The sequence below is a fragment of the Serinus canaria genome, chromosome 9, assembly GCF_022539315.1.
Source record: "Serinus canaria isolate serCan28SL12 chromosome 9, serCan2020, whole genome shotgun sequence".
In the NCBI taxonomy this organism is placed as follows: domain Eukaryota; kingdom Metazoa; phylum Chordata; class Aves; order Passeriformes; family Fringillidae; genus Serinus; species Serinus canaria.
This window is the reverse complement of record NC_066323.1, coordinates 4,273,522-4,296,116: the sequence shown is the minus strand read 5'-3', so window position 1 is coordinate 4,296,116 and position 22,595 is coordinate 4,273,522. Positions and strand designations below refer to the sequence as shown.

Sequence of the window (22,595 nt, the reverse complement as noted above, 5' to 3'; positions counted from 1 at the left end):
GGCTGGAGTGTCCTTAGTGGCTTTGGCCCCCCGTGGCAGCCCTCAAGAGAAGACAAATGCAATGGCAACAGAAGGGGCATAAAGAAAACCCTGTGCTAGTCCTCAGTGTCAGATATTTTGGGGAAGAACAGCACCCCTGGAGGAGTGCTGTGGGTGAGTGAATCTCCTGAAAGTGAACCATCCCCTGTCTCTTTCCCCATGGTGCCCCAGGAAATTGCTGTTTGAGTGTACCACTCTGTTCCCTGGTATGAATCTGTAGAGGAAGGGTTTTCCAAAGAGCTCTTGCTGATTTTCCATTTACTCCGCCATCACAGTGATTACAGAGGTTTGTACTTATACAATGCTTCAGTAAGGGAGTGATGAACTATTTACAGGGGATTTTTCTTTTGTCTACAGCTATAGGAAAAATCCTGACAGCAGGGTTCACTCACATAGTCCTGCTCTGCTCCAAGGATGCAATGGAAAAACACTTCTCTCCCTGGAGAGGAACCCACAGCAGCAGGAGGACGAGCAATCAGTAAGTGATAATGAATCAGTTAAAGTGCATTTGAGATCAATAGATGTAGGTTAGGACACATGTAGCCAGTCATTTCTGAGTCTCTTTTAACACAGCTGCATGTTAGCCTAAACCCCAATTATTATGCATTTTACAGAGTATAAATTTTTCAGCATTCTCTGTTCAGTTTGGGCAGAATCCTTTAAGTACTGTCTTACATGGGCTGACAGTGGAGTAAACCAGACTGGATTTAGAAAAAATTGAGGCCACGTGGTCACTGAATTATTGTGGAATAAATCATATGTTGGGGCCCAAACGTGCTTCCTTGTTTGCTTCATTCCTCTTCTTGATGATCTTTTGAAGAAAGATCCAAAGCCCAAAGCACCTGAAGCTGTTGCTAATTGGGCAATGGCTTATGTGTCACTTAGATTTACTCATTCTACATACACCCCCTCACAATATAATTAACAGTGATGGCACTGTTAGATAATTAAATTTAGTTTTAGGCAGAGGTCAAATGACCTGGATAGTTTATATGGGGGCTGATGCCCTTCAATGAGTAAATCAAAAACAGTGATTTCAGGGTCCCCCACTGCTGACAGCTGGGCTTTGGGTCATTAAGGTGCTCATTGCTCACCCAGGCCTGTGGGAAATATGGAATTTTCACATTTCCCCACTTTCCAAATGGAAATTAAATAGGAAAAACAATGACCTGTCATAGAATGATCCCAGTGTGTGGCAGAAGAAATGGAAATGGAGCTGATGAGGGATGTAGGGACTGAGCTGGGAGGGCTGCGTGCTTCTTCCATGGTTATTGTTTAATGAAGGATGGGATGTGGTAACTCCATTCCTTTATTTGGCTTGGTGGTGCCCTGCCCATGCTGCATCTCAGCCATAGCTGTGCCAGTGCTGGCTGGAGCTGCTGTGACACAGCAGGGTCTGGCTGCCGTGCCCAGGGGGTTCCTGCCAGGTGGAAACTCAATCTTGTGCTGAAATGACTCATGGCAAAATATCTTGAACCAGTTCAACTGAGTACTTTGTTTTGAGTCACGGCGACTGTAACTGCAAGGTTTGTTTAGATGCTCCTGGCAGAAAAAAAGACAGTGTACAGAGAGACACAGATAGACTGGTAAATGTATAACTAAAAGAATAACATACTGGAAACATTTTTTTAATGGAAAAAGCTTCCTGCAAAAAACAACTGCTCAGTTTAAGCTTTCCCTGCAGCCTGGCTGGGTACAAGTACAGCCCACGTAGCAGCCCTGGCATCTCCGGAGGTCACGGGTGCACATCTCCCCTCCAAGGCTCTGAATTTGCTCCAAGCAGCCCTCTCTGGGATCTTCCTGTCACTTCCCTCTATCACTTTATGCCTTTCTTATTTCAGTGATAACAGGAGGGTCCTCTACATTTTTCCCATCTCTATAGGCAGTGGATAGATCATAATTAAATCACAGCTTAGCCTGGGACTTGGCACTCGTGCTGAGGATCAGGGCAATCTGTCTATTTGCAGGATTAGACATACATACATACATATATATATATATATGCATATATTAGTCCTTATGTTTTTCACAAATAATCCTGTGTGTTCTTGGATGGAAAGCACATTAGAGCAAGCCAGCATCCTCTCTCATCCTGTTTGTTCCTCCCTTCTCTGCCTGAGAACAATGACAGCAGGAGGAAGTCTCGCATTGGTTTGTTACCAGTTTCCAGGCAGTTTTGCTTCCAGCTCCCCAACTAGAAGCGCAACATTGCAATCCCTGGGCTGGAACAGACGCAGACAACATCTGGTCTAGAAAAACACCACGAAAGATAGTGGAGTTTGTTGAATTTAGCATTTTGATCAAATTTACCTCTTTATAGGTGACTGAGGGCAATTGACTGTGCACGATATTACGGAGGGATGATGCAGCTTGGGAAAAGGGGTTAAATCCAGGCATGCTGCCGTCACTGCGGGTGATGTGCAGCCCCGTGCGCCCCGTGCGACTTCCGCTACCTGCCACTTGGGCAGTTCATTACCAAAAAAAATCACATTCTGCTGCGCCCTCGCAGCCCTGCAAGCTGAAACAGACACAGCCAGCGCTGCAGTCGGGATTAGTAAGTGATAAGGCAGGGATGCAGTTCCCGGGGCAGAGCTGAGGGCACAGGCAACACAAACCCTGCTGTTTCTGGGGAGGTTTCAGCAGCTCCTTCTGGCCCTTGGTCCGTCCGTGTCCCGCAGTCCTGCCTGGTGAGGCTGCACCTCCAGCACCAGCAGCAGCATGCAGCCTCCCCACAACTGCACGACCGTTTGTAATGCCATTTATTATTACTTTTTGGAGCACATCTCCAATCAGAGAGTGTAAGAAAATCCCATCCGCCTGCCAGTTGACTCATGTGTAGGGTTTCCGCTTCCCAGATCTGCATATTGTAAGCTCCTGACACAAGTTGATGTTGTAAGTACAGCTTCCATACGGTTCTCTCAAAGGCAACAGATTTTTTATACATATATATTTATATATGGCACCTGGTTTGGCAGGAACCACATCCGAAAAGGGGAAATAAGGAAAACTAAAAGCTGACTCTACCTAGCTATTGCTGGCTTGGGAGGCGCTTTGGCCAATTCCAACCACAGCATCAATCCCTTATTCCTACTGAGGATCAGCCTGGGAGTTGGTAGGGCTGGGATGGCTCCCGAGTGCCGAGGGAACAGGTCGACAACCGGTCAGCAAACCCAGCTGTGACATCTGAATCCAGCTGCAGAAGGGCCAAATCTCACTGAGCATCCCGAGGAACACCAAGCAGGCTCCTCTGGCCTTGGTGCTCCCACCTCCTGCCTGCAGGGTTTGGGTTCAGCACCGAAACTGGGCAGCCTTCCCCACCGCACCTGACAGGCACCGCTACTGGGGTCCTTGGGTGGGGGACCCCATGCGGCCTGGACCCCTGCGCCTTTCCGCCCAGCTCCAGCCCGGATGCCCGGACCTTTATGTCTCGAGGGGACCTGCGTGCTGAACGAGCGCGTTTGTGCACCCCGGACGGTCCTGACGCCCGGTCGCTCCGCGGGTGCCGCTGCCCCACACGCCGTGTCCCCTTCCGTGCCCTCTCTCGCCACCGCGGCGAGTCCCGGCGCAGCCCCCGCCCGCCCCTGAGGGGGCTCTGCCCGCCCCCGCGCGGCGCCGCCCCCTGGCGGCGGGTCGGGCGCCGCCCCCGCGGTGACAGACAGGGGCGGCGCGGGGCCGTGCGGGCGCGGTGCGGGGCGGGCGCGGCGATGCGCCGCCGCCGCCGCCATCCCGGCGCAGCCCGCGGCGAGCCCTGCCTGCCTGGCCGCCCCTAGGCAGCCGAGCTGCGGGCGGAAGGACAGGGGCGGCGGCGGCGGCTTCTCCTTCCCGGCGCCCCGCATGAGGAGAGGCGTTAAATAGCGCCAGCGCCGCGGCGGCCGCCACTGCCCGGTCGGTGGCGGCGGGGCCGCCTGGCCGGCGGCGGAAATATGGCGAGCGACTCCCCGGCGCGGAGCCTGGACGAGATAGATCTCTCGGCGCTGCGGGTGAGGCGCAGGGCCGGGGATCGCGGGGAAGCATGCGGGACGGCACCCCTCCCATCCATCCATCTGTCCATCCACCCATCCACCTATGCATCCATCCATTTATCCATCCATCCCCCGGTGGCGGGGAGATGGGGCTGGGGGTCCGCGGGGCTCTGTGTGTGTATGTGTGTGTCTGTGTGTGTGTATGTATGCATGTATGTATGTATGTGTGTGTGTGTGATGTGCGCCTGCACGTATGTAAATGCGGGCAAGATAACCGTGTGCGCGTGCATGTGCGCGCCCGCCGCCGCTCGCGCGCGCGTGTGCGCGCATCCACACGTGTGTGCATCCGCACATGTGTGCGCGTATCCGCGCCTGTGCGCATCCGCACATGTGTGTGTCTGTGTGTTTGTCTGTGCGTGTGTGAGTGTGCCCGCCCCGCAGGTGTGTGCGTGTCCGCGTGTGCGCACCCGCGCAGCGACGCGGGGAAGCGGGTGCGGGCGGTCGGGCGGGTCCCCGCGGTGGGGAGCGGGGCCGGTCCCACCCGGACACCCCCGCGCTCCGATCCCCGCCCGGGCAGCACGCGTGGGCAGGCGGACACGCAGGGATCGCGGGGCCGGGCACCGCCGGGGTGCGGAGCTGCGCCCCAGACCCCGCTTTCCCCGCCCCGGCCCCGCAGCCTCTCTTCATCCCTCTCTCCACCCTCTCTCCATCCCTCTCCCGCTGTGTCCCTGCTCGCTGCCTCCTCCTCACCCCCCTGGAAAATGAAGCCCAGCATGTACCCTTGAAATGTCAGTCTCGTCAGACGTGTCAGCCTCGGCGTGGGCTGTGGCCTGATGTCCCCCCTCGTCCATTTCTCTTGTAACTTTCTTCCTTTTCCCCATCTTGCCGGCCTTAAGAACGGCTCGTTGGAAACAAGCATGGGGAGTCATTGAGAGAAACAGCATTTATGCGGGAGGCAGCAGCCAGGCTGCTCCACACAACCCGCTGCATAGACAAATAAATAAAATCAAGCAGAATCCGCTGAAGATTTGAACAAGTGTATTTTTAGAAATATTATTTGCTTCAGTGCAAGAAAAAAAAAAAAGAGAGAAGTCTATCTTTTTTCACTTGCCCTACTTTCTTTCTGGTGAGTTTCTGGTTGATTAATAGTGTAAATGATTGCTCAGCAATACACAGTGTAGATGAGATTGGAATGGGGGAACCATCTGCCTTAAAAACAGACCTGGATCTGGTTTCCCCTTTTAGGTGGAAAGTGCCTTGGGAGAAAGGTTGCTGAAGCTGGTGGAGTTAATCCAGGAGAACATTATAATTTGGGGGCAAGGGGGCCCTCTGCTTTTTCCCTGCCCTCTGTTTTGGTTTTTTTTTTTTAATTTTAATTTTTTGTTTAACATCTGTGCTGGGAAGTGTATTTGAACTAGGATATAATCTCTTTTTAAAACCGTATCCACACGTGCTTAGGTTGTTTTTCGGTTTTTTTTTTTTTTTTTCTGTTTGTGGCTTTTTAATAGCAATGCACACCAGCCACAGTCAGGGTTTTGTTTTCGCTTTAGGAGGAAATGTATATTCCCTCCCTCCCCCTGAGACGCAGCGCCTGGGCAGTGAGCAGAGCAGTGCTGGCATTTCAGGGTAACCGGAGACAAGGGGACCCAAAACCCCGACTGTCACCGGGGTGGGACAGCAAAACCCTGCTCTCAGCCCAGCAGTGGCCACTCTGCCAGCACGGGGCTGCTGCCACTCGGACCTCTGCTCCCTCTCAGGGGGAGAGACCTGCTGTGGCACTTTCCTGTAAATGATGAGATGTGGTGGTTTGCAAGCCAGACAAGAATAGGAGCTTAATTTGCCAAGGAATAGATCTTCTTCTAAACTAAGCTCCTCCAGCACTTAGAATAATTGTTAAAGGTCGTAAATTCAGCAGATAGGGCACGAGGCGTGAATCATTCCATGGGGTCTGAATCAGGAATCGATAGTAAATTTGCTGCCTGAGCACAAAACATGGCAGGGAGGAGTAATTCCCCAAGCCTTGCAAAATTTTTATGTATCAGAAAAGAGGTGTCACATTGCAGTGGGTTTGTAGAGGAGCCTGGGTGGAGGAGATGTTGCTCTTGTGCTGCTTGTGTGTTTAAAGGGGTGAGAGGTGACTCTGTGAAATGCTGGGAGCAGGTAGTGACTCAAAAATCTGGCGATTTGTTCCCAGCAGCGGGGAAAGGAAGCGCTCAGGACACTTATCTCTGAGTTTGAGTCACTGAAATGTTCCAGGAGGCTGGGGCTTATGAGCCACAGGCAAATGGGAATAAGGTGGACCTCTGACTGCCAGTTTACCCGGTCCTTTGCTTTGGCTTGCCTCCTGCTGTCCTCAGGAAGGGAGGTGTATTTGCAGGATGTCAGTGTGCTGTTGAAGGCTGAGCACAAGCAGAACCCTGCACACCATCATTCAATTCAGTGTGCCACTGCCCACGGCCTTATGGGGTGGGATTTATAGATCTGGGCTGGAAGGTGACATAGGAGGTGGTTGGAGCTCCCATTTTTGCCACACTGTAGAGTTTATTTTGGCCGCACAGTCGGGCTCCACCGCAGCAGTGCATCTGCTTGATGTGCTGGTGGCTGGGCCAGGAACAAAGCACTGAATTCTGATTAAAATGCGCGGCCTGGTGCACTTGGGGTTGGCTCCTGCTTCCTCTGTGACATGTTTGTACCCATCACTGGGCACCGTGCTCATTGCCCTGGTACCCAGGAGTGCCCCTGTGGATGCAGAGGACTGAATGTGCCAGGATAGGAAGGATTCTCAACCAGAGATCTTCCAGTGGTGGTGCCGGTAATGAGGATCGTTAATGTTGCAGAAAACTGTAATTTAAAACAATGAGGCCATCAAACAAGTAGCACTGCATATTATACTGACAAGGGGATAAGATAAAATACATTATAATGTTCTTTTGTATGGGCAAGGGGATATTTTTTGCAAGTCCACTCAGCACGTTTAATAGCCAGATGACCTGGCAGTGTTATTAGCAGAATAATGATTAACACGGGGATTCACACAGGATGTTGACGGGCATGTTGGAGAAGCAGATTTTTGCAGTAAAATGAAAAAGTGTGAGAAGGCATGCAGTGCACCATGGTCTGTGCTGGGAAATGCACAGCTGATCCCAATAGGAGAGAGCAGAAAGATGGGGCTGGGTTTGGTGTTTTTCCCCCCTTTTTTTTCATCTCAGCGAATGCAAGAGCCTGTCATCTCTTGCTGAAGGCAGTGGCCTTGATCCTTCTCAAATATTCAGGTCAGTAGCTTCTACTCTGCTGCATCCATCTGCAGGGCTGGGCCTCTGGCTGATGTACTCAGCAGTGGTGCTGGGCTCTTCTGCAGTAGCTGCCACAGCTGGATTCATCTGAGTTGCTTTGCAAGGTGTGTGGGAGGTTATAAAAGATCTCAGGGAGGAAAAACCTTTCCCAGGGAGCTGATAACCCCTGGGCTGGGTCTGGCTTGGGGCCAGCAATCCCCTCTGCTCACAGCTGCTCCTTGTCTTACAGGCAGGGGCTCGCCCTGGGCATAGGGCACCAGGCTCAGCTGGGATGTACAGCCTGGCTGAGGGTTTCCTGCAAGGCAGGGAGTTTAAAAAGAGCCTTTTTGGGAAAGAAGCAATTGTTTTCTTCGTGTACCTGGACGTTGCTTTTGTTTTGAACTCATTAACAAAGCCCAGGCTTTTGTTGTTTACTTCAGTGAAGTGCTGACCATGCACTCTTTGGAAACTGTATCCTAAAATCGTTTATTGTTTTGGAAAAGCCTGGCCTTTAATGCTCAGGCTTGCAGAGGAGACAGCACAGAATTTAAGGAGCCGGTGAGTATTAGCTGTTGCTGGGAAGAATTGGATGAAACCCAAAAATGTCACTACTCTTCCTTTAGCTTGCTTTGTATAGAAGTGAAGTTTCAGTGGCCCTTTGTTTGCATTAGTTGATCACTGTCAATGAAGATAAAAGCTGACATGTTAAAAACCCACAAAACTCAAACATTCTGGCATTGTCCTGTTTCTAGAACTTTGTCAGTTTATGGCATATTTCAGCATCATTAAAGATTTAGAAGAAGCTCTATTGTGGGATAAGCACTGCAAGCCACCACTCAGGAGCATTACTCTGGCAGCATTATTTTAGGTTTCTTCTTCCAGCATCTTAAAAAAAAATTCTGTAGCTCAACAGAATTTGGGCAGCTTTTGTAAAGGTCACCTTCCTAAACAGAAAGAGGAACAAACTTGACTGGAGATGACTTCTAGAGATTAAAAAAAAAAAAAAAAAAAGATGTGAAAAGCTTATTTTGCAGTATTTTACGTGATAATGCCATACTTGCAACTAACTTTGCAAATTAATATTTAATTTAAAATAAAAAAAAAATAATATTATTTTTGCAAATAACTTTGCAGAATTTGGGGCAGATGTTCAACAAATAAATATATATATATTCACAGTTCCTGAGGAATGACACTCTCAGGAGTATTCCATCAGGGACTTAATTTGTCCTCTTCCAGTGTCATTCAGTGAACATGTAAGCTATGGAGCATGACAGTATCCATGTGCTTTGTCTATTTTGGAGTCCTTTGAGTTCTAAACCATAAAACTGCAGCAGAATACTGGTTTCTGAATCACAGAATCATAGAATGGTTTGGGTTTGAAGGCACCTCAGAGCTTATCTAGCTCTAAACCTCCTGCCATGGGCAGGGACACCTCCCCTTAGACCAGGTTGCTCCAAGCCCTGTCCAGCCTGGCCTTGAACAATTCCAGGGATGAGGCATCCACAGCTTCTCTGGTTTTTATGTTGCAGTGGCTTACTACTCTCTGAGAAAATAATTTATTCCTAACATCTAATCTAAATGTTTCTTCTAATGTAAATCATCCCAAAGGGATGGCAATGTCCAGCTCCATTCCTTGAACCATTGGTGCAAATCTATCCTCTATGCACCTGTGCTCATGAAAAGTTACAGTGGAAAAGGGTCTGTCTTCTGTCAGATCTTTCTCTGGAGTTGATTGTGTTCTTCTCTCTGCCTTTTGGAGTTGTGCAGCCCAGCTGCTGCTCTTCTGCACTTACTCCTCAGCACTGGTCTTCCTCATCTTTGCAGTTCTTCCACAACACTGCAGTGTATGGTCTTTTTGAAGGCATGGAGAGTTCTCTGTTCTCACTAATGTTCTTTTGCTGGGCAGCCATAAAAATTAATTATTTGGAGTGAATTTATGGCAAAATATGTGCTTGAGCAGGCTGAAGTTTGAGCGCAAGCACTTCGTTGAATCAAGCCTTGAAGCAACAAAGAGCATTTGGTTGGTGTGCATATTTAAAATAAAGGGTCTGTTTTTAATCCCTGTGACAAGGAGGAGTTAGAGGAGGTTTTTAACCTTGCTACCTGAAGGTAGTTTTTATATACCAAGCTTGTAGATGTAGTGGTACAGTCTGTATGGGGTGAGGGAGGAGTTTCCATCTGATCTGTATGTAAATCCCCTGGATGAATCACCCAGCTGTGGAAGAGGTGTCCTTGAAAATCATCATTCATGTGAGGCCAGGTCAGGCGAAAGTCCCTGGGCTCAGGCTCTGAGCTGCTCCCTGCAACCCCTTACCTGACCCTTCCTAATGCACCCTTACCCTTTGCAAGGGTAATTATAGACACCAGTGGGACTTCTGTGATTCTGACCTGCAGACCAAGGACAGGGTATTGATCCCTGTCTCATTTCTTCATGCCTCATCTGTAAAGGGGTAGAATCCTGCTAGATTTCCCTAGGGAAAGCCCCCAGCAGGCAAAAGGGTGTGTGGTGTGGAGGAACAGCTTTGGCAAAAACTCTTGTGCCTTGGGCTGTGGAGGATGGTGTTGAGGGTTCAGGACCTACCACCTGAAGGCAGCTGCTTGCCCTGGGATGCCAGGGGAGCACACGTGTTGTTTTCCCTTACTGCCAGCTACAGAAGAGACCAGGAGCCTCATGGAGTAGAGGGCAGAGCTGCATCTGTTCTCCCAGGACTTTGGCTATCCCTTCTCCCTGCTGATGGCCTTTTTGGCTCTGACTACTCTGCAGGTGCAGAGCCTCCATCAAGAGGTTTGTGTTTGCTGATGCTCAGGTGCCTTCTTTGCTGCCTTTCACACAGCCACTAAAGCAGGATGCAGGTTAAAACCCACAAGCCTAAGTCACTGGTAGCTCCATTGGGTGAGAGGTTGTGTTTCCCACTTAGAAAGCCAGTAACTTTAATTTCCTTCTCCTCAGCCCCCTTCCTCTGTCCTGTTTTTTCACTTTGAACTGTGACTGCACATTGAAAGTGATGGTCAGTCTGCTCTGGGCTCAGAAAGACAATTTATGTAAGTGGTATTTGATGTTTTCCATGTAAATTGTTTATGATTTCTAAAGGAGCTCTGGCCAAGGAACATGGTCCTTGGAAAATGGATACTCCCCCTCTCCCTACATTCCTCCTCTGTGGCTGTTTCTAGATGAGCTGTGCAAAGGGCTGAGCATCCCCTTCCTGCCCTGGGGATGAGGGATCAGCATCCCCTTCCTGCCCTGGGATGAGGATGTCCAGCACGTCCCCCAGCCCTGGGGAGCTCCTGCAATGGCTCGTTAGTGAAAGGAGAGGAAATGCCACCAAGGTTGGAAAATACTGATAAGAAGTTCAGTTCTGTCTTTCTGCACGTTTGATTTTAATTTTTGTAATGGCCAATCAGAAAACCTTTCCCTTTGACCCAGAATGTCACTTTTCTGTGTTCATTTGCTGCAGTGCTTGCCAGAACTTCAAGGCTGCTTGTTGGTAATGAATGATGGCAATCAGGCGGGCAGCACTGGAATGGCCAGGTTGGATACCAGCTCCTGCTTCCATCCGAGGGGAGCCAGCAGCCTGTCGTGTCCCCACACTCAGAAGCTGAGTTACCCTGGCCAGCAGAAGGTGTTCCCTTTGCTCTGCTGTGGGTAACCAGCTCTGCTCTGCTACAGGAGCCCTGTCAGATATTCATGGCTTTGTGCAAACACCATCCACTGCCAGTCAGTGGGGTGTCACCTGGGTGGGTGACATGGTCCCATCCTTGCTATGGATGCACTCAGGTGAACACAGCCCTACCCTGTGGCAGGCACAGTCCCTGCCTGGTTTGTGTTGCTGTGAGCAGTGAGCTGCTCCTCTGAGCGAAAGCCTGAGCAGTGCAAGCTCGACATCCTCTCGGTTCTGAGCTCTCCTGCTGCAGCAAGGGTGGGTGTTTCTGCTTGCCTGAGTGCACGTGTGGTTTTCAGCTTCAGAGTGCACACAACCTTTTGTTACAGTTTTTGCTCGTTCCCTCCAGCAGTGGCATTTCAGAGTGCAGAAAGTGTTGCTTTCAGAACAGCAAATTGTTCTAAAAGCAGTGCTCTTTAAAAGCCAGGGATATTGCCTCGCATGCATATTCCTTTATAAACTAACAAGAAAAGTAAAAAAATTATATGGCTGACAGTTTCCCCTCCCCTTCCTTTTAAAAATTCCCTTTTCTCCTAATTTTGAAACTCAGCAGGAAAAAGCCTACTGCCAGCTGAGTCATGTGTTTAGTGCATGACAGAAGTGACTGTTTGGGATCATGCCCTTAATCTGCTGGATGGTGACTTTAGGATGCATTGGAGGTGGTAGAGCCTTTGCTGAGGAAAAGATCACACAGCTTGAGCCTAATAAAATGTGTCTAATAACTGCTGTAGCATGCTATAGAAATACAAGAGATCAAAGCTCCAGAGGCATTTATTTTCATAATTTGTGGGTCAGATCCTTGCAGGACTAATTGGGTGCTGTTTGATGTCCAGGCAACAATAGAAATCTCCCTGTACATCAGAATATATTTGTCTCTTCCTCTTTCTTTCATACAAGAGCATAAAAGCTTAGTGTGATTTTGAGATAAACTAGCAAAAGGGAAAGAGCAGATCTCCTCCCTGCCTCACTGCAGTCTTTCTTAGCAGTAGTAAGAGGGTAGTGAGGCACTGGGACAAGTGCCCAGGGAAATGACAGATGATCCATGCATGGAAGTGTTCAAGGCCAGGTTGGATGGGGCTTGGAGCAACCTGGTCTAGTGGGTGGCATCTCTGCCCATGGTGGAGGATGAGCTCAAGGGTCCCTTCCAACCCAAACCATTCCATACTTCTATTACATTGGGGCCATACAGCTGATACAGTGACCAAAACAAATATGTCTACTTGCCAGATGTTGATTGTTTAATTACCATCAGTGCTTCAGGAGCACTAAGCCTCCTGGCTGTTGCTTCCCAGGCTACTGCTCCCCAAAACATGAGCCAAGATGAAACCAGAGAGTGAACTTTGATGGTGCAGCTCAGTGCACCTCCCCAGCTGTGGCTCACTAGTTGTGAATCTCTGGTGGTATCTCAGCACTGTGGCTGGTCACCCTCACAACACAGCAGGTCAGATATGCTTTGGGCTTTGCAGGGCACTTAAAAAGGTCTTTTATTTATATGTATTTAAATAAAGTATACGAATATTAATAAAAAAAAGCATGGCTCTAACTGTTCCCTCTTGAGTGGAACAGGACAGCACAGCTTGTGTCCCTGTACCTGGCAAACAGACCTCTTTCAAAACAGGCCAGAATTTTCCAGGCTATTCACTCAGATGGGAGATGCCAAAACAGTCATGAAACATGGCTGGAAAGGAGGGTGAAGTGCCCTCAAACTTGTGGGGTTTGTGTTTGATGCTCCCACTGAATACTCATGGTAGGTGTCTGGGGAAGGGGCTTCTCTTGGGTGTCTGCAGGTGCCACCATTTGGGGAGGAAAGAAAGATGGATGTGCAAAGCAAATGTTTCTGGAGAAGAACCAGAGGCCAAAGCAACAAAATGAAAAGGACTTTAAATGCATTTTCTGGCGATGCAGACAGGCTGTCTTCAGTGCAATAAATCTTCAGCCTTTATGTATTGATTAGCTTCAGTAAATAGTGTGATGACTCTGCTCTTCCCATTGCTATTCTGTGGGGATCGGTGTGTTAGTATGGCTGAAGAGGCTATAATAGCTAAATGGGATTCCAGTAGTGAGAGCAGTTTACAAATGCTCTCCAAAGTGATCCTCACAGCCAGTGGGACTGTGTTTGACTGCTCTAAATGTAAACAGAATGCACCACTGGTGACCAGGCTTGTAATGGCCATGTTTTCTAATGGGCAAAACTCTGTTCTCTGAGCCAAGTGTCCTTCAGTGACTGTGTCCTGCCCTGGCAGGGATGCTGTCTGCTCCTGATCCCCTGGCTGGGGACCTGTGATGGACATATTCTAAAGAGGAGAGGCTGAAATATAGGGCTGCCTGTCTAGAAAACAGAAAATGGCTGAAAATGCCCCTTTTTACACCAGCCATGTAATAATTTCTTCAATATTTGTATGATGCTGGGCATAGTTTGAAGCGATTTTGCTTGTTGAGCTTTGTCCCTGCTCTTGGAGCCAGGTACGTGATGTGGCAGCCTGAAGGGTGGTTGTGTTTGAGCTCTGGGCAAGCCCCAGGTCCTTGAGCATTTGCTGTAATAAAGCATGAACAGAGCAAGAAGATGTCAGGAGCAGCAGCTCATTGTCCTTGTGGAGCAGGATGGATGGATGGATGGAGAGCTGCTTTAACTATTAGTTGCCATAGCTGGAAGCCCATCCAGAAGACTTTCCATTGGTATCTCCTTTTGTGAATACCTGTAACAACACCCTGGTAAAGGAGCTCTTCCAGAGGTAGTTTGGACCATGAGCTGAAATCCCAGGTTGCTCTGGAGACAGTTGAAGGAAAGATAGGATGGAGCAGATACAAAATTAGCATAACAATACACCTTTAATTCAGCTTGAAGGAAATAGTTGAAGACTAGTTGTCACTTACGTTTGTGACCTCTGCCAAGATGACTCACACTGCAATATAATATGAGTCACTTGTTAATGATGGCCTGTTAAGGAGAAAGTGCCAAATCCCTGTAACTTCTTCGCTGTGCTCTGTAAAAGCCAGGATGGGTGTTCAGGATATTATTGCCTAGAAGTAACTGATATGTAAGAGCACCGAAGCACCTTTACTTGGCTCTGGGTGACTCTGGCATGAAAAGGCAAAGGTCCTGAGCAGAAATGCTGCTTCTTCTTTGGCCTTGGTTTAAAAGAGCCACAAAACACCGTGTAGCTCTCCTCCCCAGTGCTGCCTTGACATGCTGTTGCCCGAGGGTGGGGACCCTGATAATTTTCCTTCCTGCCAGATGGCCCAGCTAGCCAGAGGGCAAGTGCCTGCTGGTGGGACAGAGGGTGGGAGGGAGGGAGGTGGGTTAATGGGTGCTCAGCTGTGCATAGGACATGAAACCTCTACAGAGCATGGGGGGAGGGAGGTCTTGGAGGCAGCCTGGCTGATGGGAGAATGTGAAGGGAGCAATAAAATACTCTTTGGGAAGGTTCCTGGGGTACCACTGATGTAGAGACCTGCAGCCAGGAGCCTGGGGGAGAAGGGTGAAGAGCTGCAGCCTGTGGTCCCATGCAGTGAGGGCTTGGCCAGGCACAGCTTCCCCGTGAACTCCTCGCCTCTGACGTGTGAGAAGTTTTTTATGGCCTTAGGAACTTACTGCAGCAATTGACTTGAGCACTCACTTGTTAATCATCTACTAGCTGTATTAAATGCTTCCTCTTACTGAACTAGAGTTTTTCCTCAATAAATGAGATTTCACAATCCACAGAAGAAGTGAGAGGCTGGTGTGGAGGTGCGACTAAGGGCAGGAGCTCACCAAGAAGTGACCAGCTCCTGTGCTCAGGAAGGGGTTTCTCAGTTGACAGAAGCCTCATGATTTTGTCTGTAGTCAGGAAATTCTGTGAAGTGCTGACACCAGAAGTTATCTTGAGAGGGGAGTATTTTTCCCTAGATCTCATAATTGTAGAGCAGCATGGAAAAAGGTCTTCCTGAAAGACCATAATCCAAAGGGCAAATAGAAGACTTCAAGTAGCTTATTGAAAATTCAGAAGAAAAAATGGAGATAAATGTGTGAGGCTTTGCCTGCCTTCTTCCACAAGTGATAAAACAGAGATCCCTGAGCTGCTTGTGCCATGCTTTCATTTTCCAGGTGAGAAGCTGCCTTACCTCTCTACTGCCACCTGTTCCAAGGTATATCTTGCCCTCTGGACTTTGCCTGTTGTCAGTCCAGACAGGACTGGTGTCTATACAGGATCTTGCTGCCTTAGGCAGCACCAGTGCAGGCACAAGGAGACAGGAGGGTGGTGGTGAAGGGCTGTGGAGGAAGGTTGAGGTGTGAGGGGATGAGGAGGAATGCACCTGAAGGAAGAGAACTTTACGCTTGGATGTTCTATCAAGACAGTCTAAGGCAACCAAAGGACCTTGAATGTACAAGTTGGTTGGATTGCAGAAAATTGTGTGTAGTACCTTAGGAATAGCTCTGTCTGAGGGGTGGAGGAATGAGACTTCCTGAAGACAAGCTGCCAGCACAGTGGAACCCAGATCTTGAACACATCTGTATTTTGTCTTGCTCGTTTGATAATGATCACCCAATTCTTTATCGGTTCCTGCTTTAGCACAGCGCTCCTGCTGCGGTGGGAGCTCTCATCATGCCTCTTGAATAGGCAAAAGTTTATCAGGTGATTGAACTGGAGGCACATCTTGCAGGTGGGCAGACCATACCCCCCCAAAAAATGGAGCAGTGTGGTTGACCAGTGAGAAAGGGCAGAAGTTCAAAGCTGAAGTTGGTTTCTCCAGGCCCTTTCACAATAAATGTTGGGTTTGTTTTCGCCTGTTGATGTGACCTCTTCTGTGCTGCTGGTGTACAGCAAAGTGGCTGCACAGATGAAATGTCCTCGAGAGAAGATGCAAAAGCTCTGCTCATTATCAGAAACGAGTAAAACTGCTCCAAGCTAATATGGCTGCCTAAAAATAGAAGTGGTGTTAGGGGGAGGGGCTGTCTTCTGTGTTCATTTGCCCTTGATTTTCATGACATTTTGCTGCTCTATATTGTGTGTCTTGTTCAGGAGACTGTGTGTCCTGGTCACACTGGAGTAATTCACAAGAATGTGTGCTTGTGTCAAAAAAACATCCTGAGGAGGCTGAAGAGCTTGTTGGGGGTTTAGCAGTTAACTGGCAGAATGCAGTTATTCAGGTTTATTCCCTCATCCTCCTGCCCCTCACAGGTTCACAGCATGTTCCTTGCTGTGATCTTGAAGCCTCTCCTGAAGGAGTAGGAGGCCTGAAGAAGGGGATGTGACTGGCAGTGAGGCTCTGGGATGGGTTCTGTGAGGTGGTGGGAGCAAAGGACATCCATCATGTGTAAGCATTGCTAGAGAGGACAGTCATACCTCCGTTGAAGGTTGCAGCATCTACTTTGCAGTTAAGGGAAAAAAAAAAAAGGAGAAAAAATTACTTATGAGACTTAATTACTGAGTTATTGTTATTCAGTATTTAAAGCCCAAGTTTCATAACTGCCTTGTGATATCAGCATTCATGTTCTTTGTCAGTATTATGCAAGCAGCTCACCTTGTGATCATGAAATACTGAAAAGTGCTTTCTAATGCTCACCCTCGTTTCCCAATGAGTCCATAAAACCTCTTCTGCTTTCCATTAATTATGGAACAATGGGACATTTTCATCTTAAAAAGAGCTGAGCCTTTTTTGTTTTTTCTTGTAAGTTCTTGAGCCAACTGCTCCTTTGAGACCTGTCTGTTCTCTGAGACCAGAGTGGACATATCTTCTGTCCTTCACTGCATTGTCTTTTGCCACTTGGGAGAAAGCAGGAGGTTTGTGGACCAATCTTAGGGGCAGAGGTCTTGCTCTACTGAAGCAGTTCCAGCTGGTGCTTGGCTGGTTCTGGCACTGCTGTGTTTGGTGTGATCTGCCTTCAAGGTTAACTGAGACATCTGGGAAAGATGGGAGCAGGCCCAATGGGGATAATTCTATTTCCTTTCCAAAAGAGCTGAAATACTGGCTTGCTTGTTGATATTCAGTTGTTTTCCGAGTGGGAGTTTGTTTAAAACCAGAAGAAGCCCTTTCTGGCCCCCAGCAGGAGCCGTGCTGTGAGACCCTGGCAGTGCAGCTCTGGTTTCACCTGTGCCAGGTCTGGATTTTCCCCATCTTCCAGATTTGGCAGAACACTGAGAGTAGACCTCTAGTTTTCCTCTTGCTCGGTCCAGTTCTGCTACTCAGTGGCATCCAGAGAGAGGGTGGGACAGGGAGGGTTGTCCTGTTCTGTGGGGGTTGCCTGTGAGGTGGTTCTGCAGGTGACTCTCCAGAGGTGATGGGGTCTTTTGATATTCTTGGGAGAATCTTGGATGATTTCCTTGACTTAAGAGATGCAAATTTTAATCTTTCCTCTGAGCTTTCTCAAGAAAAAGGAAATTATTGTTTTTTCCCTTCCCTGTAGGGGAGAAGGGTTCAAATGTTTCTCTGAGCACAGATGTGGAGTGCTGAAGGGGATGTGTCCCCAGGCTCCCTGGCCAGTGCTGCTTCTCCACTCCTCCAGACTTTTCCTTATGTACACATCTGGAGATCCATAACTCTTTTCACATGCTAATGAGGACTTTTTAGATAAGATCCCCTGCGAGGAAAGGAATGCTAGGAGAATCTCATAGCAGGGAAATCAAGGCGAGGAGTGGTCCAGCATCTTCCTTAGACTCACTTATGAGCCATGCAGCCCCAGCAGAGCTCAGAGTAGAAGTCAGACCCTTTGGCCTCTCATCCCGTGTTGTGGCCATTAAACTATGCTCTCCTAAGATTAGATAACCTGTGGTTTTAGTGTCTGCAAGTCTTGATGAGCAAATTCCTTTGGATAAATGCTTTTCTTGTATACTTGCCAACACAGAGTGATGTTTGGGACATGAGGGAAGGGAAATAACTTGCAGGCGTCAGTTTTCAGGAGATGAATCAGATGAAGAGATAATACCCAACAGGTTAGAGCTGTTGGAGTGGCTCAGTGGTGAGGATCACATTCTGTGTCTCTGGTTTAGACTAAGTGATATGGGAAACCCAGGGTGCAGCTGTAGTGCCAGCAGCTTACCATGAGTTTGGATATTGCTGAACAATCTGGGTCTCTGGCAGTGATGAGAAATGGCACTGGAGTTTGAGCCTTGGGATGGGTGCCAAAGGACTTGGAGTTGCATACTTGGTGTTGCCCTGAACAAAAAGTCCATTCTGGCCTTGCATCACTTGCAGTCTGGGAAAGCTGATGGTTGAGGTGGTTTCCTTGCATAATGAATATTCCTTTTCAACACAGGTCTTCAGAGAAGGAAAGGATTGCAAAAGCATCTTGGTGTTGTAGTACTTTGTCTTTCTTGCTGTGGCCTGTAAAGTTGGACCAGAGCTCAGCTGAGCACTTGCTGCTTTTGGCTTACAATGAAACTGCAGCATCTCCCCTCCCTTCAGACCCGGAGAGACAGTGATGGACCAGCTGGGTCTGCAAGGAGGGATGAAGTGGTGCTCTCTGAGGATTTAGGGTGGCCTGGCAGAGTTTGTTGTACTGTTTATTTTGCCTTCTGTGGCAGTGTGTTGTTGCTGAAACACGTGGATTTGATTTCTGGTTATGAGCACCCTTATCTGCTTCTGTAGCCATTAGCTCTCTGTCTTGCCCATGTGGGAAGCTGTAAGCTGCTTCATCCTATAAGGCTTTTCTTATCTGTTCTGCTGTTTATTGTGTAGAATTGAAATTACTCTAGGAACTATAAAAAAGAGGATGGAGCCCGGGAATTGCAGCTGAGGAGTTGTGTTTCTCTTCCCTGCACAGACCAACAAGATGTCAATAGAAAGTATGAATGTCTCCAAGCATCAGCCAAAGCTAAGTTCTTGGTCATGTATAATGTTAAGAACAAAACATATGTCCTGAGATTTCCTTTCCTTACTTTGTGCAGCATCACCAGAACACCCCATCTGGCCTTTTAAACTCATCAGCCTGCTTGTGAAATATTCAGTAAAGCTTGGGCTGAGTTTGCATCACTGTCAGTGGGTTGCATCTTTTTGGAGTGACTTTGATCTTGCTTACTCGGTGCTGAGTAATTTACAGTCCTCTCCCTCTGAGTGTCTGGCCCTTGCAGGCTCTCTTGTTTCTCCTAATCGTAAGCATTTAAGTGGTATTAAAGCTGCTTATCCCAGTCTTGTTCTTTTTTAGAGTCATTAACACCTCTGCAAAGAAAGTGTAAAACTCTAGTAAAGTCAGCTGGTAGCACTTAGCAGTGGTTTGAGTAGTTCTAGAGGGAGCAGAGGGCTGAGCAGGGTGTTTGGGAGGGGTGCTGGTGGTGGTGCAGTCCCAGGGGTGGGGAGCACCCAGGCATGGTGGTGTTCCCCTTCAGCCTGTGGTCAGGGCTCCTTTCTGGGTATGAGAACAGGCACCTCAAGCTTTTGTTGATTTTTTTCCCCCACCCCAATTCCCTAGAGGCCAGAAACATCCATCTCTCTGTGTTTGCTGTGCCTCATTCAAGGACATGTCTCAAATGATGTCAGCAATTTTCTTCTCTATTCAGTTACCTTTACAAAGAGATGTTCAAGGGTGATCCCACCAGGAAGTCATCCAAGAAAACCCAAAGCTGGTTTTGTTCTCCACCTTGTCTGTGTTTCTGTGCAGCAGCTGTGCCACAGTGGCCTGTTCTGCCTCGTGGCCATGGAGAAGTCCCACTCTTGCTCTCATTGCTTGGTCTGTCGAGCCAGTTGAGCTCTGCACTAATTAATGGGAAATTGTCATGACTTACGTTAGGCTGGCAGGAAAAATTAATGGGGGTGAATAATAGCACCAGATACATGGGAATCAACGTTTTTCTCCTTGGAGGCTGGAGATGTAATCCACTTAATATTCTGTGGAACACAAGATTAATATTCTTCAGCATAATATATTTGAGGGCTTTTCTTTTTAGTTTGCTGGCAGAGCATTGCTGCATTGCTAAAGCTGAGGGCAGGGGATTAGGAGGGGGGGAAGGATGCTGACCCAACTTCCAGAGGATTCAGGAACAGTGAAATCTGGCTAGAGAAGATTAAACTTCTTCCTTGCTAGCAGGACTTTTATGCAAGAAGTGTGCCTCACACTGGGACAGCCTCTGTTGAAACCTGGTAGGGTGTCTTTCAACTCCTTGGATGCCTGAATTATTGGGGAATAGATCTGATTTGCTTGGACTGTGTGGTGTGACTCTGCTGGTGGGCTCCCAGTGCAAAGCTGGTGCCTGCAGAGTGTGGAAACCAGCTCCAGCCTTGCACTTGTCCTCCTTCACAACATAGTTTTGCCATGATTTAAACTCATAGAACTGCTAAGCTTCGTAGAGGTTCCTTTAAAATAATAATAATAAAGCAAAAGCCCCTGTTCTTTTTCTTTCACAGGATGGAAAGAATGCAGTGAGTTGCCAAGCTTAAAGAGGAGTAGATACAGCAGAAATAAATAAATCAAGACCATTTATTTTAAGTTGATTAATCTGATATCTTAGTAGTTTTCTAAAATAAAATCTAGCCCTAGAGAGTTCAGCAAATCAAATAACAATAACGGCAATTAATTTAGAAGCAGTTACTAATGTTTCTCATCCCCTTTTCAGATCCTTAAACACTCATGATTAATCTCACATTGTATGACTGTGGGCCAAATCCTCGTGGGGATGTGCAGTGTCTCTCTTGGGTTGAAGGAGGTGGGTCTGAAGAGCTGACCCCATTCCTGAGTATGGGGAAGGACTGTGGGCAGGGCTGAGATGAGTGGCTGGTGGTTGCTGGCACTTTTTGCCTCCAGGAGGAATAGGTCTGATTTTTCAATTGAAATTCTAATTATTGTGGGCTTCCCCACCTGCCTTGTTTTCCTGTCTGTACTGGTCTTCAGCAGGCTGGTCCCTGTGGTCTTACAGGGCTTGCTTAGCTGCTCTGTGTGTGTTTATATTAACGTTTCCAGCCTGCTTGTGTGAACTAATAAAAAATTGTGGAGCTCTGCAAAAAGCCAGATAATGTCACAGCTGGTTCCAGGGACCAGAGCTAGCAGAGAGCTCCCAAGGCAGGGAGGTGTCACAGGGCTCCAGTTTGACAGGGAGCACAGTGGGTCCCATGAAGGAAAATGTAGTGGTTGGATTTATGGGACATCAAGATGATTTGCAAAGCAAAACCTGCACATCTTCCTGGGATCTCATCTAAAGTGCTGTTGTAATGCAGATGTCAAATGAACTAAACTAAATAATCTGTGTACCCTTGCCAAGTTTAGCAGTTAGGGGCATTGGGGTTTGAACTAAAAAGCATCTCCCTCAATTTCTGAGTGTTTCACAATGTAGGAAGCCACCAAGAAATACAGAAGACTTGCTATGGGAAATACTTCACACCCTGGCAAGAAACAAATCTTGCAAATCACTTCAGCAACTGTGGATCAACCCTGATTTTAGGCTGGGGTTTTTTTTTTGGTTTTTTTTTTGACACGGATCAGGCAGGAGCTTGCTTTTTGCTGTGGGATGTTGTTTTCCACCCACTCTGGGTGTCTGTCATAACCAACCTTTTGGACTTCCTGCTGGGTCCGGCATTACTGGAGACAGCCTGTGAAATGTAGGTAAAAAGGTGAGAAGCCTTCATTTCCCCTTCCCCACATCTTGTTAACTCTTGGGTGAGACATGTGTTTCTAAATTGAAACATGCAAATGAGTATATATTTGATAATCTATTAAATAAGTCTGCTGATTTGTCAAGACAATTCAATGTAAAAGTGAGTTTATGATACAAGGTTTTGGCATATTGTTGGTATAGTTGTGGAGTTTGTAATTTTTCTACAGTCCATCCTCCAGAGTTCTGATCCATAATTTAAAGTGATTTGTTCCCCATATTGTCCTTGCTTGAAACTGCTGCCACTGGAGAGTTATTTGCCTTTCTTGCTAGCCAGCCCTTGTAGAGCCATGTGTGAGGAGCTGATGACAAGTGGCAGGCTGTGGGTAAACTCTTTGAAAAGCACAAAACCAGCAGAGAACTCCATCTCCAGATGATCTGTGAAAACTGGGCTGATGTGAGAAACTCTTGACTGAATCCAGCAGGGAGGTGGTGTTTCTCCAGACATGTGTATAGGGATGAGAAAATGTTGAAAAGTTATGGCAGCTGCTTTAATCTGGGACTCAGGGATTTCTGGAATGCATGCCTACATGCCTGGCTGTGTGTTGGTTGTTGCACAGATCCCTGCTGTTGAAGGCTGTGGTCCATGGCTTGTTGATGCTACAGCCCTTTCATCCCTGACAAGATTTCTGGTCAGCTCAGCCCACAACCTTAACTGAAAAATAGACATAAGAGGTGCAAAACCATCCTAGTTTAAAAAAGCAAAAGGTTTTAAGATTGCTTTGCTTTTCTTGCTCCAAAATGCATCTGGGAGTGAGACATTCTCCTGTTTCAAGCCATCACTCTGGCCGCAACTCTCACTTCAAGGAGGGAGCAAGGCTGTCATTTCTTGGCAAAGGTGATCCCAGAGGGTGACCCCAGCAGCCTCCTGTGAGGGCTGCAGGAGCTGGATTCCAGCAGTGCCTCAGGAAGGTGCAGACTGGCTTTTGTCACCCCTGCAGACGCACACAGATGAAACCCCAAGGGTGGCCTGCTGTTGGAGACTGAATGTTAGCCTGTGTGTGAGAGGGTGCTCCCTTCTCCTGGCACGAGCTTGGCAGCAGCCGTGCTTTGCACAGTGCATCTCCAGGAGTGGGATGTTAAGAGGCTGCAGTTCCCAAA

General features: G+C 48.0%; 1 protein-coding gene across 4 annotated transcripts in view; it reads left to right on the top strand.

The window, feature by feature from the left end:
• The first annotated feature begins 3,702 nt into the window (after window positions 1-3,702).
• The window catches only part of TNIK (TRAF2 and NCK interacting kinase), a 149,575-nt gene continuing 130,682 nt past the window's right edge, over window positions 3,703-22,595 (top strand). For 2 of the 4 annotated variants that reach the window (XM_050977929.1, XM_050977928.1), the window contains exon 1: window positions 3,704-4,019. In XM_050977929.1, the coding sequence (XP_050833886.1) occupies window positions 3,963-4,019 (57 nt within the window). In that variant the 5' untranslated portion in view covers window positions 3,704-3,962. Of the gene's footprint in view, window positions 4,020-22,595 lie in introns of all 4 variants that reach the window. The other 2 variants (XM_030226942.2, XM_030226943.2) reach the window with 2 other exon arrangements.